Here is a 17,961-nt window from a genome sequence, read left to right on the forward strand (position 1 = left end):
TTACACACACAACACATCAGTACAGTGCTCCCCTTACCACATCTGTGTAAGGTTCTGCAGCAGCCTTCCAGTCCCCTCCAGGGAAGCGCGTCTCGTTCTGGTAGACCTCGTCGGTGAACTCCGTGTGCCCCGCGTCAGCCTCCGTCAGCAGCCTGCGGAGACAGCACTACATCAGCTGGTGGTCTACGCCTCAGTTCACATGCCCGAGGTGGGGGTCTACAGGCAAGGCGGGGGCGGGGGGGGGTGGCTGTTTGGGACTGGGCCTGCCGCTCTCAGTAGACGGAGACTAAACGCACCGCGGCACCGGGAGCAGCTCGGGCAGCTGGCTAATTAAAAAGGCAAAATAAATGTAAACAAGCAAGCTGCCAGCTGGTCCCATCAGGCAGAACGCCAAACACACACTCCATTTCCTTCAATTGTGCTCAGGGCGGGGGCTGATGAGTAGTACCTAAGCCACGGCCTCCAATTACCGGATCCTTCCCAGAAAGTTTCAAGTTTTTTTTTCCTCTACGAAAAACCCAATTTTACCCAGCAGAATTTCGAGAAACGCTCACCCCTTCTCTGGATCCACAAACCAGTCGCCTTCCCACTCCCAGCCAACAGGGGGCATAAAGTACTCCCGCTTCAGCTTAAGCTTGCCGGTCACGTCCGAGAACTTGTGGCGGCTCACCAGCCCTGTGGTACCCCACTTCCCGAAGACCTGTGCCTGGTTTTCGTACTGAAGCAGAACATGCGGGAGACAAACATTTCATTCCGCTTCACAATAACACAGTAGCAGCACCTGTAGAAACTTGCCTTTAAGTGATTCGTACAATAAAATGCTGTTACCAGTTCAGCAAAGACGCTGAATGTGCCTTCGGCAAAGCTGTTGAACTTCTTTTCATACGCTCCGAGACCCAGCCACATATTGGCACGAATTTGCACTGGTACTTTCAATCCCTTGTGTTTGTCCATGGGATACTGAGAAGATCAAGATTACGCAGGATTAATCAGTTATTCACAATTAATTGTTCAGAATTAACAAACTATTCAATGAATAATTCATTATAATCGCGTATAACAACAAATTGGTTTAAGATTAAATTTTTTCTTTCTGCTTTGAAACTAATCACGCAAAAAGAAAGATATAAAAGAAACAAAAATCTGCACTGTGGGGAAACTCTCAGCATGAATCCCAGCATGCACAGTGGCAGCAGGAAAGCCAACGTGAGAGACCAAATCAGCATTAAGACATGTGGATACTGTCAACTACCTGCATGAGGATGGTCTGGGTGCGGCCGCAGTACTTCCCACACGCTTGCTCACTGTAGGTAGAGTACAGCACCTGGTGGGCTGGGATTCTTGCATAAGCCACTCTCTTCTCCCCGCGGAGCATCCAAATGATCACATCAGGCATGCTGTTCTGAGGCTGGAGGGGGGAGCAGAGAAAAAGGTCAGCGAGTGACTCGCACGGGATGTCCGATTAAGGCATGGTAGTCGATCGCCGATTGTGACCTCCTCAGCCAGCTGCTGCAGCTTCTCCAGCCAGCCTTCGATGTCCGAAAGGGCTTCCTTGACGTCCGTGGCCTCCTCCAGCATGGTCCTGGCCCCCTCCCGAATAGCCAAGACCGTTTTGTCACGCAGATTCTTGATCTGGAAGTCCAGGGCTGTCAGGTTCGGCATCCCTTCCAGGTCGGGCGTCTTGAAGCTGCAGTGGAGGGAAAAACTGCTGCTGAAGAGCTTCTGGTAAATTATTACGAACGCTGATTCTATTCTGGAAATAAGAATTCGCATCTACATTGTCAGAAAAAAAGGGTCGATATCTGAGCCCTTTGCTTGTCACTGGGGCTGTATCCTCACAGATCTGCCGATTGTACCCTTAGCTGTATGTTAATGTACCTCTTAAGGTTCACAAATGGACTCTGATATACATTTCTGCACCATTGGTGGTACATTAATGTAGTTTGTACCTTTGAGATGTTCCTCAGAGTCCATTTCCGTACTTTAAAAGATACAGAAAGATCAAGCTTTCTAGTGATACCAATGGTCCAGTCACTCACACACACACACACACACACACACACAAGCATATAGCAGATGCTTTTATCCAAAGCGACAGATGTAAGGGAGCAGGATCGACCAGGAGCAATTGGGGTCCAACTCAAGGGTCACTCTGACAGCCACACGCCACCGACTGACACACCAAGGTCACTGTCGTGTACCTCGTGAGGTCCTCAATGACCTGATTGACAAGTTTGAGCCAGATCTCGGCGAGACGAGTGTCCGGCGCTTTCGCTTGAATGGCCGTCTTCAGCGAAGTGATGTTAGATTGCTGAAATGACAAGTACCGAAAAGTGCTGTGAGATACATGACCAAAAAGCTGTGGAAGGTGAACCCTACCAAAGTTTTTACTAACACACGAGCACTTGAACAATGTTGCCATGTACTACTTTCTTAGTGGGAACACTTAGCACCTCAAGTCAAAAACGCTTCCATACCAGTCTCTCACAGATGTACAGAAGAACGTTCACTGCATCCAAACGGTGACTTATGTCCTCCCAAAATGATGTAATCGCCACTACAGGCTTGGTGCCACCCCAGGGCAGATAGTAATAGTGGTTACCTATGGAAAATGCCACATGTTAAGCATCTCCAGTAAAACACACTCAGATTTCCTTCTGGAGGATTTATTGCTCGGTGCGGAAACAGGCGGAACTCTCACCGTCAAACACAGCGCAGCTGTACTGGGTGGTGGAAGCCAAGGGCTTGCAAGTTGTGTCCAGCTTGTTGCCATAGTTACCGATGCTGACTTCGAACTGGATGGGCTCCCCAGGCTCCTGGAGCATGGTGGCACTGTGAAACACAGCGCATAAGCAGTACTTCCTCCGTCGCTGGTATTTCTGCCCATTGGAACGACAAGAAACGAGGAAATCAAACTCCGGCAGGGGGCAGAGAGGTCACCAGTTGTTTGCAGTTTACTAGCTGGATGCTGTCGTTTAATGCCAGACGAATTCAGTTGCAGATAAGTACTGGCATACAGATTGAGTGTTTTGTGGGACTGTTTTGTCATTTAGGGTGCACAAAAGACGGCCGTAATGCAAGTACCTGTGCCACCAAAATGTCATCGCTGTGGATGTCATCCAGAGGCTTGTCCACCTTCCCATCCAGTTGTGTTATGAGCTCAACCAAAACCCGACCTCTATAGGCTACCCCCTCACCCTGAGGAGAAACAAGGGCAGCTTAAGGACAGCTAAGTGAAATGTGTCTCATCTGAGCTTAAGCTGTTAGAAACATCCGGGAAACGAGTTCGTTTAACTCACAGTGATCCTACAGGCCTGAATCAAGATTGTCAGCATTAGGCACTTAAGTCATACGCTGGTATATTCATTTAAACTGGCACACACGAGAAACATTACAGTCCTAAATAATATTTGCTTAAGCCGTTAATACACTATTTAAAAAAGCTTACGTATATGTAGATAGACCTGCAGCTGTATAACAATAGAATATATGGATGGATACAGAATTACAAACATAAAAACCGTTTTTCCGATATACCTTCCCAAAATTGAGGTCGTCATATGGATCAGGAAACCCAGTGAATTCCCGGGGACTCCCGTAGAGGTTGATGTAACAAGGCCCAAAGGCTGGCAGAAATCCGACTTCGGACTCTCCGGTTTTCCCTGAAAGGTGAGCAGCTATTACAATGCACGTAGAGAAAAAGGTCATTTAATGACGCACCATAAGTATAACTAAAGTAACTGCAAGCCACAAACTCTAACACTGGAAATCGGTTAAAATTGCCGCTAAATGTTAGTGCCTTCAACAGAAAATTCCAACATGATTTCCTTCACTTGACCAAGAATATCATGTGTAGGTTTCAAAGGATTAGTCTACAAGACTAAGGGCTAATCTACAACACTAATGGCTAAAACCCACTACCAAGAGGTTAGTGATCAGCACACATGCTTTGCTTCTGAGAGCTGGTTGCAGGTTAGCTGAGCACATGCCAATGTCCACACAACATAAAACAAGAATGCACCCTAAAGCAGGGTCCCACAACTGGTGGTCTGTGGGTCAAACCCAGCATGGAAGAGTCGAAATGTTAGGCCTGGTCAACACCCCGTCCCCACCCTGTATCTTAACAGATTTTAAGCTTGGCAATTTTTGGTCAACATAAACCAGTGTAATAGGCTTTCAGGGCACTGGCCTTTTATTTTGTGGCGTTGATGGAATTTGGCCCTCAGGGTAAAATAATTGGGCATCCCTGCCCTCAAGTAAGAAATATTTGACAAATACTGTTCTCTGCAAGTTAAAATTTCCTTTCAAGGAGAGGTAATTATCATCAGATAGAAACATAAGAGTCGTGTGAATCCTTCGGTCAAGTCACATAAAGGACGTTCACAGAAAGTGTCACGCCACACACATGGGCCGGACAGCATGGGCACAAAGGCAAGGCTGTATGAGGTAAACGCTCAGTGGCTGTATAGCTTCACTATTCAGCGTATTTAATACATCCTACCTGAGACATAGTGACTGCTGGGAATCAGATGAGGTACAACATAGATGGGGGAGGGGGAAAAGATTACCGACTTGGGTTGAGGGGTATTACGGTAATACCATATGCTGCGTTATTCTCTTTCAAAAATACCCCACCACCTGGCTTAGCAAACTTTATCAGGGGAAAGCCAGAATAGTGTTATTTTTTAAAATAGCGTCAAAAATACCGTATTCCACAGAATAGTGACGGTATTAAAAATTTGATCTAGTGCTGGATGAGGTGGCTGGGGTTGGTGCATCCTGACAATAAAATTCAATATCTAGAGCTAGAGGGTTGTGGTAAAATTTTCTGACCAGGTGGGGTGGGGTCACGCTGAATAGTGGAGCGCAAGATTTCATGGGTGTCAGGGGGGGTGGCATGTCTGGTATTTATAAGCATTTCATGCATCTACAGTCAAGCTGTGGAAAGGTTAGGTATTAGTGAATGTTATGCAGGCCAACAGTGTGTGAACCTTTTGAGCCCCAATCATCCATACTTTTCTGTAGCTGCGTGTCCTATTCAGGATTGCGGGGATCCAGCACCTAATCTGGAGGCTACGGGTGCAAGGCACGGAACAACCCAGGATGGGGCGCCAACCCATCTCCTTTAACACCACATTCACACCTAGGGACAATTTGGTAACTGCAATTAACCTCAGCATGGAGGAGACTCGAACCCCAGTCCCCGAGGGGTAAGGAAACAGCACTAACCACCGTGCTTTTACCTCCCATTTCCATGTAGACAACGATATATATATTAATGTGGAATATTAAAAGTTCTCGTCTACTACTTTTCCAGATTTTTAAAAGGTACAATACTATTTGGGTCTCAAAGGGTTATGCAAATGAGCCAAGTGCATTACAGCCTCATGCAGACCATGAAACATTACATTTATCAAGCGCTAAAGTCATCTCAAATTTTAATTGAGTCTGCTAATGAGGACAGAAGGCTGGAGGCACATGGGCAGTCATGGGGGTGCTTGGAGACGCCATTAGCGTTACTCGACTCGGTAAAAGCGACAGGAGCAGCGGCAAGCAGCCTCTGGGTTCGCTCTCGCACCAAAGACCTAAAGCACAGCACTGGGGGTGACAGGAAGCGATCAGATCAACAAATTATTGAACCTTCCAATGCTGGAGAGGCCTCGTTTCCCGACTTTATGTCTATTCAAAGAAAAAGAAATAACACAAGTATGTAAGGCAGTGAGGAGCAACCATCGAATTCACTCAAATGCATGTCACTTATACTTAAATGCTTGATTGATTCTGCTGAAGTATAATTATTTAGCAAAGAATGCTTTGCTACAGAGAATATACACTAAGCAAAACATTCAAGCTGTGATCCATAATCCCAAAATCCCCAAGCCCCTGCTCTAGACAGCTGCCGAAACATTCACTTCAAGGTACTCAATATATAAACACTTAAGAGTTAAAAAAAAAAAAAAAAAAAAACACAACACACATAGCTTTACACTAGAAGAGGATTTAATCAAATATGGAAGCAGACAAGGAAACTCACCTTCAATTTCACCACCAGAGGACGCTATTTTAGTAAGGTCTAGGTAAGTGGTTCCTACCACATCATTCTTCGTAAGTCGATCCCTGCACAAAAAAAAAAAAAAATAGCACCAAGAAACTCAGAGACTGGGTCAGCCTTGTTTCAACATGTTTGCATGGTATGTGTGCCAAATTTATATAACCTTTAACCTTTTCGCACTTCCCGAACTCCCTTAAAGAAGGACTCCGGCTGAGATCGGCCAGGAAGGTCCCTTTAAGGGAGTGGGAGTGACCTCGCAGGACTCCTCGCTGACTCACCCAGCCAGGAATGTCCCAAGCAGACAGACGCTGACCACAAGTCGGCCGCCTCGCCCTTTACACAATCCCCAGTATGCCCCCCAGCTCAAGAAAAGGCAGGAAAGCATTAACAACTAACAAATAGGCTGGGATGGCATGTGTTTAGTAATTTTTTTAAAAAACTGGCCTTATCAACCACTTTACCATTCTGCACATAAACTTATGTTTATACAAGTGAAGCAGTATTAACACATTCTGAAAGGTCTATGTTCCTCCTTAGACCCTGACTATTAGTTTCCAAGCACTAAGTTTCTGTTACTGAGTTACAGGTTCCTGTTAACACTATAATACAACCATCTTTCTGAAGTTTACAAAAGAGGATGCGTTAATTCCTGCTTCCCACGTGATGCTTTCATTCCATATTATGCAAATTTAACAGTAAACCAAAATACAAATTTGATGCCTGACAGCACAGTAATTTGAGATGAGGCACTAAAGTGACAGTTTGCAGTTTTGAAAAACTTAATTTTCTGACTGATTAACAGCAAAACCAGCTATTTAACCAACCACAATTTCCATTTTGACAACACTTCTTAGAGAAGCATTTTTTTCTTGTGAGAGAGAGAGAATTTTTTTTTTTTAAATCACCAGATATATATGTCACGCCCGGCTCGTACGACCCTCGTGTGCGTCACGCCCGGCTCGTACGACCCTCGTGTGCGTCACGCCCGGCTCGTACGACCCTCGTGTGCGTCACGCCCGGCTCGTACGACCCTCGTGTGCGTCACGCCCGGCTCGTACGACCCTCGTGTGCGTCACGCCCCCCTGATTATCCACATGTGCTTCCCCGATCGTACCCAGCTGTGTCTTGTTATTTTGATCTGTCCTATCTATTTCAGTTCCTGTCTTGCCTCAGTTGATTGTCTGTCATTGATGTTAGTTATCGTCTGATGTTTCCTGTCCTTAGTCATCTGAATAAACCCCTAGTTTCCCCGACTTTGGCCTTCCTGCCTGATCCTTGCCTGCCTGCCTGTCCGTGCGACTTACCCGCGTTCAGCGATCGTGACAATATAGAAGAAAACAAAAGGCAGAATACAAAAAAAAAACTGCTGTCTGGAATGTTATTCTTAAAAACACATCCGATTAGGGCTGCAACAAGTAACTGTGATAATGTCGATAATAATCGGTAATAGAAATAGTTGACAATGAATTTTGTCATCGAAAGGTTGCATTTGTGTGTGTTTGTGTATGACACCATCAATCTCACTGTCACCACCAAGCGACATTGGAGTGGTACGCTTTGTTTAAGCTTCACTTTCATGCGTGTCACTGCAGTCCGCGCATGGCCGTGTGCAGGTACTCTTGTGTAAATTTGTCCGGCGGACTGTTTTGCATGCGCTTACCAATGATATTCCACCAGACCAGCAGAGGGCAGAAGTATTACAACAAACACAAATATACGTAGTGTGACGAAAAGTTCCACGAACAAAGAAAAATACATCAAGCCTAAAATTCCCAGCCAATATCTTCAAATCTCAATAAAAGTAACAACAAATTACTTTTGACTTACCAATCAAACACAATCAGCTTGATGCGTTCACACACAGATGGGAACTGCAGAAATGATAAATCAACTAATTTAATTATCGCTTGCAAAAGGAATGCCCGTTGTCGACAGTTATAACATTTCAAATAATCTGCCACTTGTATAGTAATAAGAAAACAATAGAGAGATTTTCCCCCCTTACCTTGACCTGGACATTTAGTAACTGGTTCCATTCTGGGTTTGCATTCTTCTCAATTACTTTTGTACGGAGCTATAAAAACAAGACATTTACCCAGACAGTTTAAATAATAACAAGGGACCAAAGGGCACAATATTAAAATCTGTAAATAGAGTATTTATGAACTGCCAGGTGACTAATTACCTTTTTTCCTGCAAAGTTGACCTCCACAAAAGGATCCACAAGATTCTTCCTGTCACCCTGTCCTCCAAAAACTTCCTTGACAGTCTGTGCAAAGGCATCGTCCACTACAAGAGGAGAAACCAACCATGTATTTCAGGCTTCCCTGCCAGGTGCTACACGCTAACCCAAGAACCCGCCATAATGACAAACGAATGAAAACAACTCATTGGCTGTTAGCTTAAAGGAAGCAACATTCTGGGGAAATTAAAGGCAGAAAGGCTCTTGTGCCTCATTTCCACCAAACACAGTGCCGGTGCCGGTGCCGGCCTGGTTCTCGCTTGGTACCTTCTGAGAACCTGGCCGCATTTCTAATGGCTTCACAAAAGAACCGAAAAGAAACGTTACGTAGATGGAAGTGAGAGTACGTTAAAAGTTAACATGTATTCCGTTTCTTTATTATTATTTGTTTCAGATTGAGTTTTTATAAGCTGACGAACCAAAAAAAAGCTTTGACTGACTCTCTCTCTATTGCCTGCATCCACTTTTGTCTCTTTAAAGCCCCCCCGTCTGAGTGTGTAAGTGAGTTTATTCTCTCTCACTGATTTGCTGCCGTCCTTTTAAGAATCGCGCAATAAAACAGTCCGCCAAAAATTTAACTTTGCTGTCCGCCTCATGATCTCATGCTTAGAATTAATTATTAAAACAGGCCAAATCAATCTTTTGTTTTTGACAGGATAAAAAAAGAGACAACGTTACATTATTCCGCTAATAAGCTGACATGTTGTCTCACTTCCAGCACCAGTGATAATAGACTAAACCCTATTGGTTATGGACTGAATTTTTTGGATGCGAAGGCCCTTCCCACTGTCGCTGACGTTACGGTTCCAGCCTTTCTGTGGTACCGTGCTGGAGGCGATTTTCAGGCCCAGGGCCAGTTTTTTTGGGCTGGAAACAAGCAGAACTAGTTCCGGCTCTGGCACCGTGCTGGTGGAAAACGGGCATTATTGTCGATTTAGCACAAGTGATTCATACTCTGGGGAATGTCCTCAGCCCGAAAGACTTTCAGGGTCAACGTGACCCAGCGCAGCGTTACTCCGGCAGGCAACAGTAGGTTACTCTCAATGTCATCCTGGTCTTCACTTTTCTCCCTGTTTTCAACCTATTAAAAAAAAAGAAGATATTTGACGTGTGACTTTAAATCACCAAAACATGTCAAAGTGGGTACTGGCTACTTCACTCCAATCTCCACTCACTCTCATTATAGTAAATGCGTTTTCAATTGTAAACCAAGTACGGCTCATCCATGCACTCTAGACCAATGTTTCTTAACCTTTTAATCCAAATCGCTCGGCTATTCATCATCTTATCATAGTGCCGGTGGGGAAGGGGGGGAGGATGAGGTCCCCCTTCATAAATCTCACCCAGGAACTTCCCCAGGTTTGTGTCCATGTGACGACCCATTATGAAAAAGACCAGGTTACCCTACCGCGCTTCCGCGACTCAGCAGAGTCTGCTCCTTGGCAGTTGTGCAACCCAGTTCTAGACTATTTTTATGCCTTTAACAAGTAACAAAATGATTGGTCTAGCAAATACACAATAATGGCTTAAGAAAACATATAAACAAAAAAAATGAAGGTAGCAACCAGGGGCAACTGCTGCATACAATCAGCTAAAAAAAACACTCCATTTGTGAATTTTGTTCTGCATGCCATTCAAATTTGAGATTTCACCCCTGGATCAGAAACCACTGAGTTACGTAACCCAGTGACTAGAGATCTACAGTTACAGAATCCTGAGCCAAAACCAGGATTAATTTAAGCTACATTCAATCAGCTTGATTAAAAAAAATGTATCAAAGCCGGAAAAACACACACCAGCACCCACTGCAGCATGAATCGGAAAACAAAACAAAACCAGGCGAAAAGAAAAGAGCTCAGGTGGCTAACAGCCTTACCGGCGGCTCGTCTCCCGTTCCCACGATGAACATGCTAACTTTGAGGTACCCCCTGGCACTCTGGCTGGCATCATCCGGGTCATTCAGGAGCAGCCATTTCCTCATGATGGCATGAGCTGGCAGGGTGGAAATACAGAGATGGCATCTTCCAAGCCGGCAAGGGCACGCTTAGGGCGACGGAGTGGCGGTAAGGCACCCAAGACTCACCAGGTTCGTCGTAGACGTAACTGACATCGATCTGCAGAGAATAACGCAAATTAATTTCGTAAGGAAACAAAAAGAAGGCAGGATATGAGAGATCCATGATTTACTGAAATATCACCCGTTACTTATCTGACACATTCTTGACGTGATCATCATCTTCACAGCCGACAGAATGAATGAATGAATGAATGAATGAATTACCTTAAATTCACCCATGAGACTGTCAGCCCTCAATGAGGAAGAGTCATACACCTGTATAGCAAACGCAAGTAAGGATTACAGTACAAAATATTGACAATAGTGCACATGAACTGAATCCTCATCATTATTGTATCTGTGGGGTATTCTATGTCCATCCATCAAGCTTGACTATGCCAGAAAACTGCAGTGAGAACATGCTACATTACTTGGTTTATCCTTTGCCATTATGCATTTCCTACTTTCTCCGATATTAAACTCTCCCTATGCACCGGTGCTTGGATTAAGAAAAATATGCAAAAAGTTGATTTACCCGAATGCTGATATGCTCATCAAACAGTTCTGAGGGAAGCATGTGGACATTGTAAAAGAATATCTGTCGGGAAAAGAAAAAAAGCTTTTGTAAAAGCTTGATTTCAGTTTAGAAAATGGGTGAGGATTGTCTTTGGGGAGAGTTCAGTGAATGCAGATTGACGTTTCCAGGTGATATTCATTTACTCAAACCGTAGATCTCACAGAATAGAAACATTTAGAAGCATTAATAATCTGTAATGCAGATGTTCATTACCTCATCAAAAAATGGGTTATTTCCTTTTTTGATTCGTGTTCTATGTGTCTGTCCACAGACATACACCTTAACCACTGGTTTTATGTTGTTTCCAGGCAATTGACGACACTCAATAATTCGGACACGGATCTATGGGATTGCAAGACAGAGTTAGCTATTTACTAATATACATCAATGGACTGAATAGTTTAAACGTTTTATATTCTGATATTGGAAAATCGGGAAATTTATTTCACTGTGATGACACACCTGAAAGTCCTGAGGTTTGTTGGACAAAGGTCGATGTCTATTCCTGGCCCTATTCACGATCTTCTGGGGTGATATCCCAGGCTGGCCAGGAGAAGGGTCTCCCCCAGGAGACGTCACCTGTCCCCCATCGGTATTGCTCTCATCTCCACCATCGCCTCCATCTCCACCTGAAGGAAAAAATCCAAAAGGACGTCGTACGTCGGGCACTGTTTCCAAGTGTCAAAGCTAAAGACCACAGAAAGTTGCAACAGTAATAAAATGGTCTTTGCTGCAGTCATGGGACCGGCCTAAAATCTCACCCACTTCATCCACCTCCATACTAAATGACTAAGCATGAAGGCACTTCTTTTAGACGAAGAAGATTCCTTTGAACTCGTTTTCATTTCCCATTATATATCGTGACAATACAATAATCCATACGGTGAAGTTCCATTGAAACGAAGCCTAGGTCTCTAAGGGTAGCTCTTAACATTTAAAACACTGGAGGTGTGGAGGATGTCCTGGTGTCGTTAGGATAGCTAAACGTCCTGCAACAACAGGCTGAAGAACACATCAATGAAAGGGATAACTAGGTTAACGCAAGACTGATTTACGCTGCCGTGTTAATTTTCATTAGCTGCAGACCTAATGAGGGTGATACTATTCAGCAAGTTGAAATTATTTTAGAATTCATGGTGTATTATTGAATAGTTGCCACCACTAAACCATTCAATCAGATTACGAAGCCAGTAATCTGGCACCGAATTCAGGCATGTAAGGGGAGGGCGAGCAGGTTTTAAAGAGAAACACACGCTGATAATATGTAAAAAAAAAAAAAAAAAAAAAAAAATGCAGGTAAACAAAACCTGCTGCATATACAGTCTACATGAATTGTTACTAATGAAGATCATTTGGAAATTGCTTAAGAGATACAATTTAATTACATTAACTGATATTTTAAATCACGACAACCATCCCCTGAGAAATCAAAATCACGGAAAACCCAGGAATTCAAAAATCAAGAAAATAAACAGATTAAGGTACTTAAATTTAGGAACATGTCGCCATCGGCCCCTCCACCAAGTTTTATGTGCAATTTCACGTATGCAAGCGTCCCTGAAGTGGCCCCCTGAACTGGCCAGGGTATCCATGCCTCTCCAAACCTATTGACTGTTTCACCTACCATTTGCAGCGGCATCACTATTGACTTGCATCTCATTTGGATTAGGTGGGGCGTTAGCCGGTGGCTCGTATCCAATTACTAAATTGATGGTAGCCTAAAAAATAAAGGCGTGTTCAAATCAACCAAATACATAAAACAGTTTTTCCTGCATTCATCTTCATTTCCAGTATGTTACTGAACTATTATAAAATGCATGCTATTTCTGTTAATTACAATTTGCAAATGTGTAAATAAATAGCTTTAACAGTGTCACTGCCACTCCTACCCAACAGGTGATGCAGACAATGAAACAAACTTAATTTCCACTGAAGGGCCAGTTAAACTAGATGTCTCCCAGCCAGTAGATAATAGCTTTTTCCTCTCATCAAAAAGCCCAAGTGTAGGAATTGTACATCAGTATGGAGAAATCAAAAGTTGTGCTTACCCCAATATCCTGATTTTTTTCATTGACAAGTACCAAATTTCTCGACGGGAGAGACTTGGCTTGACCAGTTGCCAGATCTTTCAGTGCGATTTTTGCAGAGCCAATCGGCCTGCAAAACAGTTATGAACGAAACATGCGATTTACGTGAGTGTTGTGAGAGGAAGCGTCAAATTTTAACTAGAATTGCTGTTTGCCTCCAAACTATTGAGCATCATGTGTATGACAGGGCCAGATAACAGGAAATCTAGATATAGGAAATTTCAAGTTAGAACAGACTTTAATTGAAATTTAAAAAAAAGAAAAAAAAACATAACATTTTTTCCAAATTGTATAAATGAGACTATAAGATCTCTTTAAAATTCCAATTACATCATTGTAAAAACAGGAACTAATACCAGTTTAAAATATGAGACTATACCATGGAGAAGTGTGTGACTGTTTAATATGGAAAGTGGAATATTTCACAATTAGAACATACTGCTAAAAAGTTACACAATCAATGAGTTATGCTCAGCACACATTACTCAATATCACCTGTGTAGAAATACTGGAGTCTACATATTTGTCGGCATGCTGTGTTTGCGCCTTTTAAGTCTGAAAAGCCACTCCTTTCATCAAACATAAAGAGTAAACACCAGAGCAGCTGAAGGCACTTGGATGCCAACTGATCCTACTTGTGTGAACATCCCCAGAACTCCTTCGTGGTTAAAGGTTTGTAAGCAGAATGAGCAGGAACTCAAGGCTGAGGGAGGTTCATCATTCCCTGGCTGCACTAGTTCAGTGGTTGCAGGCAAACTACCTCCCAGAGTAAACAAGTGACCAACTTATTAAGCTGTTCAGTCTTCAGGGTTGCCAGGTCCTGGCAAAAATTTTAAACCTAGGACCATCCGTCGTCTGCGCATTTATACAGGTCAGGGCCTAGAACTGAGGTCAATGCCATGGCCATACAGTCTCACAGAAACGTAGCAAAAGAGAAACAGAGTGCATGCAGAACTAACAGGATAAGTAAGCATTCAGCTAAAGACAAGTCGCTTTTATGAGGCACCAGGAACGCAACTCAGGGAATGTTGGTGTCCAGGGAGCTGCAGATCGTAACTTGCTCCCTCAATTCCAAACATCACTTGGGCAGCCGTGAGCAAAAAGCCACACCTTCAACTCTCATCCACTTTTTTTTTTTTTTTTAAACTGATACTTTATTGCCTGTTTGCAGAAGCAAAAAGTACAGCTACAGATGGATTCTTACATATCCCATCTTAATCTGCTATGAGTGACACACACACACACACACACACACACACAGGTAAGAGTGCAGCTTGGGGTCTGAGCACAGAGTCAGCCATTCTTCCAATGCCCCTGGAGAATCACTTGGGATTAAGGGCCTTGCGCAACGGCCAGAAGCTTCAATTGATTCAAACCGACGACCATCTGGACACAAGTACAGACTCCTGACATTCAAAGCCAGACACACTATTTGAATACGAGAAAGAGACGGATGTCGGTAGTAAACAGCACATGGACATTATAATGCAACCATTAGCAATTAGCATGGATGTAGCATTCTCTAAATGGCAATAAGAAGACTCCGGCAAGGTTGTTTTGTGTGTCCTATGTCTTCTTTTCAACCTATGTGAACAGCAATGTTGACATAAAGCTTGCTTGACAGAGCCTCACCCAACATTGCAGCAGCTAACTTTGCATCAAACCACAAATCACCCTGTTTTAACAGCCCGTCCTGTTCAACAAGGAAGAATGCGCTTTCAGCTCACAATTGCATACTGTATATTCTCTCCGGGCCAAAACAATGGGCCAGACCTAAATTGCACGACATTAAGCTTAGGCCCATTTTTTGTATATTTAAAATGTTCATTATGTTCATATTTAAGGATTGGGTATTGTTAGATTTTGTTTTTGTTGACAGTATGCTGGTGGGAAACACAAAGAAACCTGCTTATTTCTCCACAGCAGATTTCAGCATAGCCAACCAATTTCCTAAAGACTCTGAAACATCCCTTCGGTTTTCCTTTCCTGAAAATTGCTAATGTGTGAAAAAAAGGGGGGCATCGGTCCTGTCCGGCCAGAGAAAAATGCTGATTCCTGTACAACTTGCCACCCGCAACTATAGAAATGCGGCGACTATCGTAACTGAACTTCTCAGTTGGATAAGTTAGAACCTCATGTCAAGTTTTGATATAAGCAACATTACTATTTTAAATGTAACTGGAAAGCATAAGATGTCTGAGGGGTTACATTGTTCGAGCATCGCATTTGCTCTGTATTACATTGCAATAAGCTTGATGATGACCAACAACTGCATATACTTGTCAGAGAAACCCCATTTCTTTAAGCTAAGAAAAGCTGAATGAAGTAAGATAAGTGCTTTAAGTTAAGGAATACTTTTACTTTCATAATTTTTTTTTTGGTGGCGTTACATGTCCGGGATCGGTTATATTTTCTGAGGGTGTAACCGACTACATTCTAACCTCACCATGTATTTTTTCATTAGTCATTTTTACTTCATTTGTATAACAATACAGTTTCCTTCAAGCTTTCAGGTTCACATGCGTCCTACAGATAAAACATTAAATGGCACCGTCAATGAAATTAAACGACACGTACAGCATGAACAGTACTGCAGACTTTTACACCGAACAAATGTTTTATTTATTTAGCAGACGCGTTGGTCCAAAACAACATACAGGTGAGGATCATCAAGCAGGCTCGGACATCGTCCACGGAGCCGTGTGTATTAAGGGCCTTGTTCAAGCTCCCGACTGAGAAACCACTCCACAGGTAGGGAATTTAAAATCAGCAACCTTCCAATCACAAAGAATCATCCAGTGGAACCCACTGAGCCATCCAGTAAGAACAGAAACGATAAACACAATGCGCAAATAACCAGCATTTCATTTAAGGTTTCCTTGCACTTCATACAATCAGTATCTGTTGCATAGGCTGATGGCTCACAGACAAACTGTTTGGCACTTTACGGACTGAGAGTTGATGCATCTGTGCCAGAAAGGTGGAGGGAGAAATTTGACTGCGCTTGGTGAATGGAGCCTTTAACAATAGCGCCTGTCTTTGTGCTACAGCGTGTGGTGAAAAATTTCCTTAAATGAGAGCAGATATGTCCTGGCGATGACCTGAGCGGCTCTCAACGCCCTCTGCAGTCCTCAGCTGCCCCGTCGGCTGAGAAATAAAGTCATTGGCGCGCCTGCTAGATTGCTGCTGTGTTAATATAATGCTGTCTGTGTTGGAGTCTCTCAGTAACTTACATCTGTAGAGCCTCTTCACGGCTCCTCTGTAAACGAGCATTGCCTGCCTTCTTATTTTCAAGGACTAGATATTTACTGACACTTGGGGAGAAATTGCTGTCCTGGGACCCACTCAGCCAGGGGCCTAAAAGCCTCTGATTCTTACACTGATCACTGAAAGGTTGACATATTACACGGGAAAAACCCCGGGTGTCACGTTCTAATCTGGCTACCTGAATTAGGGATGGGTCGATCCACATTTTTTCAGTGCCGATCCGATTCCAATACACAAATGCAAGTACTAATAGATATTCCGGTACAAGAGCCCTTTTTACTTTAATATGGTAAATGTATATATAAATACTTTATATGTTATTTTTTAAAACTAGTAAATACAAATAAGGTAGAAAAAAAAAATTAGGCTACAAGAAGCGTACATAACGTCCTGTTCCCCCTCGTTTGCACATCCTGACATTTTTGAGGCATTTATAGTTCGATTGGAATAATCTTCCAGGTTAGGATACGCAAGTGGCAAATGCTTAAAATGCTCCACAGTTTCTCTCCCACTGGCAACAGCATCACTTACACTTTGTTGCGATAGCAGCCCCTCCTGCATCACAAGCTGCAGCAAGCGCCCAAGCCAGCGACGCCAAAATTAGTAATATGCTTTTTCATATTACTTGCATTGTGTTGCACAATTGCGTGGGCTGTGTTTAGCGCCATTTCTACTAAATTCCACTACCACCTCTCAAAACTGTTTTTACAAAGGTTGCAAAATCGCTGTGCCACTACCTGTTTCAAGCGTAAAATTCTTCAGGATCGTCACCTTATCTGCTGTTCTTGGACTTCTCCAACTGCAAAGGGTATGCGTGTGACATCATAGCAGGCAAACTGCGCTCACACCCGCCGAGTGGCAAAATACTGAGTGACAGAGTTAGCATTCAGCTTGAATGCTGCAAAAATCACATCTAAAATGGGAAAGAATAGATATGCGATTGACCATACTATTGGATCAGAAGAGTCTTTTTACAGACTAATGAAAACTAAATAAGTATTGGGCATGGATCACTCATATATGGCTGATACCACATCTGTCTAAGAGATCTGCATCGGTGCAGATATAGATCTGAATATCGGATCGTGCACCTCTGCTGAAAATACCTTGAAGCATCCATCAGTTCTCATATCTGCCCCCGCAGTACAGTCTCACCATCCCAAGAAGCACACGGCACAAGTCTGGGCGCGTAATTGCAGTGTGCAGCTGGAAAATCTAATTTCATCAATGTATAAATTTTAATTCATGTTACTTTTAAGTTGTGGGTTACAGTGTCATGACTGACTCAGCGTTAACTAGTGAAAACCTTTCATTTACTTTTATAGACAAAACATATCCACCCGAGCCATCTATCCATCCATCCATCCATCCATCACGCCAGGTCATCTGCCTCGAAACCAACAGTCCAATCAGTGTTGCTGCTGACTGGATGGATTACTCCAGGATGAAGTAAGGCAGAAGGTGGATGGAAGAACCCAGACCAAGAACACGCTCATAAATCGCGACACACACATTGAAAACCAGGGGAACAGCACACCAGCTGCAAAATGCAAGCTACTTGGGACCATGAACCTTAAAAGCAGAACCCAGCTAACCAGAAACCCCAAATCAAGATGCCGGTCAACAAGAACCACGACCCAAACCACACAAAAAGTACCAAGCCAGTACCTGCCCGCAACT

General features: G+C 43.4%; 1 protein-coding gene across 4 annotated transcripts in view; it reads right to left on the reverse strand.

The window, feature by feature from the left end:
- Positions 1–17,961, reverse strand: part of myofl (myoferlin like) — a 37,795-nt gene that overhangs the window by 12,617 nt on the left and 7,217 nt on the right. For 2 of the 4 annotated variants that reach the window (XM_048988030.1, XM_048988029.1), the window contains exons 4-27: positions 12,976–13,084; positions 12,552–12,645; positions 11,390–11,556; positions 11,141–11,269; positions 10,886–10,948; positions 10,576–10,626; positions 10,378–10,408; positions 10,171–10,286; positions 9,249–9,375; positions 8,238–8,341; positions 8,058–8,126; positions 7,880–7,923; positions 6,035–6,117; positions 5,641–5,679; positions 3,538–3,662; positions 3,085–3,198; positions 2,702–2,879; positions 2,478–2,602; positions 2,202–2,311; positions 1,495–1,687; positions 1,253–1,408; positions 829–960; positions 555–718; positions 38–152 (exon numbers count right to left, since the gene is read on the reverse strand). In XM_048988030.1, coding sequence (XP_048843987.1) covers positions 38–152; positions 555–718; positions 829–960; positions 1,253–1,408; positions 1,495–1,687; positions 2,202–2,311; positions 2,478–2,602; positions 2,702–2,879; positions 3,085–3,198; positions 3,538–3,662; positions 5,641–5,679; positions 6,035–6,117; positions 7,880–7,923; positions 8,058–8,126; positions 8,238–8,341; positions 9,249–9,375; positions 10,171–10,286; positions 10,378–10,408; positions 10,576–10,626; positions 10,886–10,948; positions 11,141–11,269; positions 11,390–11,556; positions 12,552–12,645; positions 12,976–13,084 — 2,638 coding nt within the window. The remainder of the gene's footprint in view (positions 1–37; positions 153–554; positions 719–828; positions 961–1,252; positions 1,409–1,494; positions 1,688–2,201; positions 2,312–2,477; positions 2,603–2,701; positions 2,880–3,084; positions 3,199–3,537; positions 3,663–5,640; positions 5,680–6,034; positions 6,118–7,879; positions 7,924–8,057; positions 8,127–8,237; positions 8,342–9,248; positions 9,376–10,170; positions 10,287–10,377; positions 10,409–10,575; positions 10,627–10,885; positions 10,949–11,140; positions 11,270–11,389; positions 11,557–12,551; positions 12,646–12,975; positions 13,085–17,961) is intronic. The other 2 variants (XM_048988032.1, XM_048988031.1) reach the window with 1 other exon arrangement.

This window comes from Brienomyrus brachyistius, chromosome 20, assembly GCF_023856365.1.
Source record: "Brienomyrus brachyistius isolate T26 chromosome 20, BBRACH_0.4, whole genome shotgun sequence".
Classification (NCBI taxonomy): Eukaryota; Metazoa; Chordata; class Actinopteri; order Osteoglossiformes; family Mormyridae; genus Brienomyrus; species Brienomyrus brachyistius.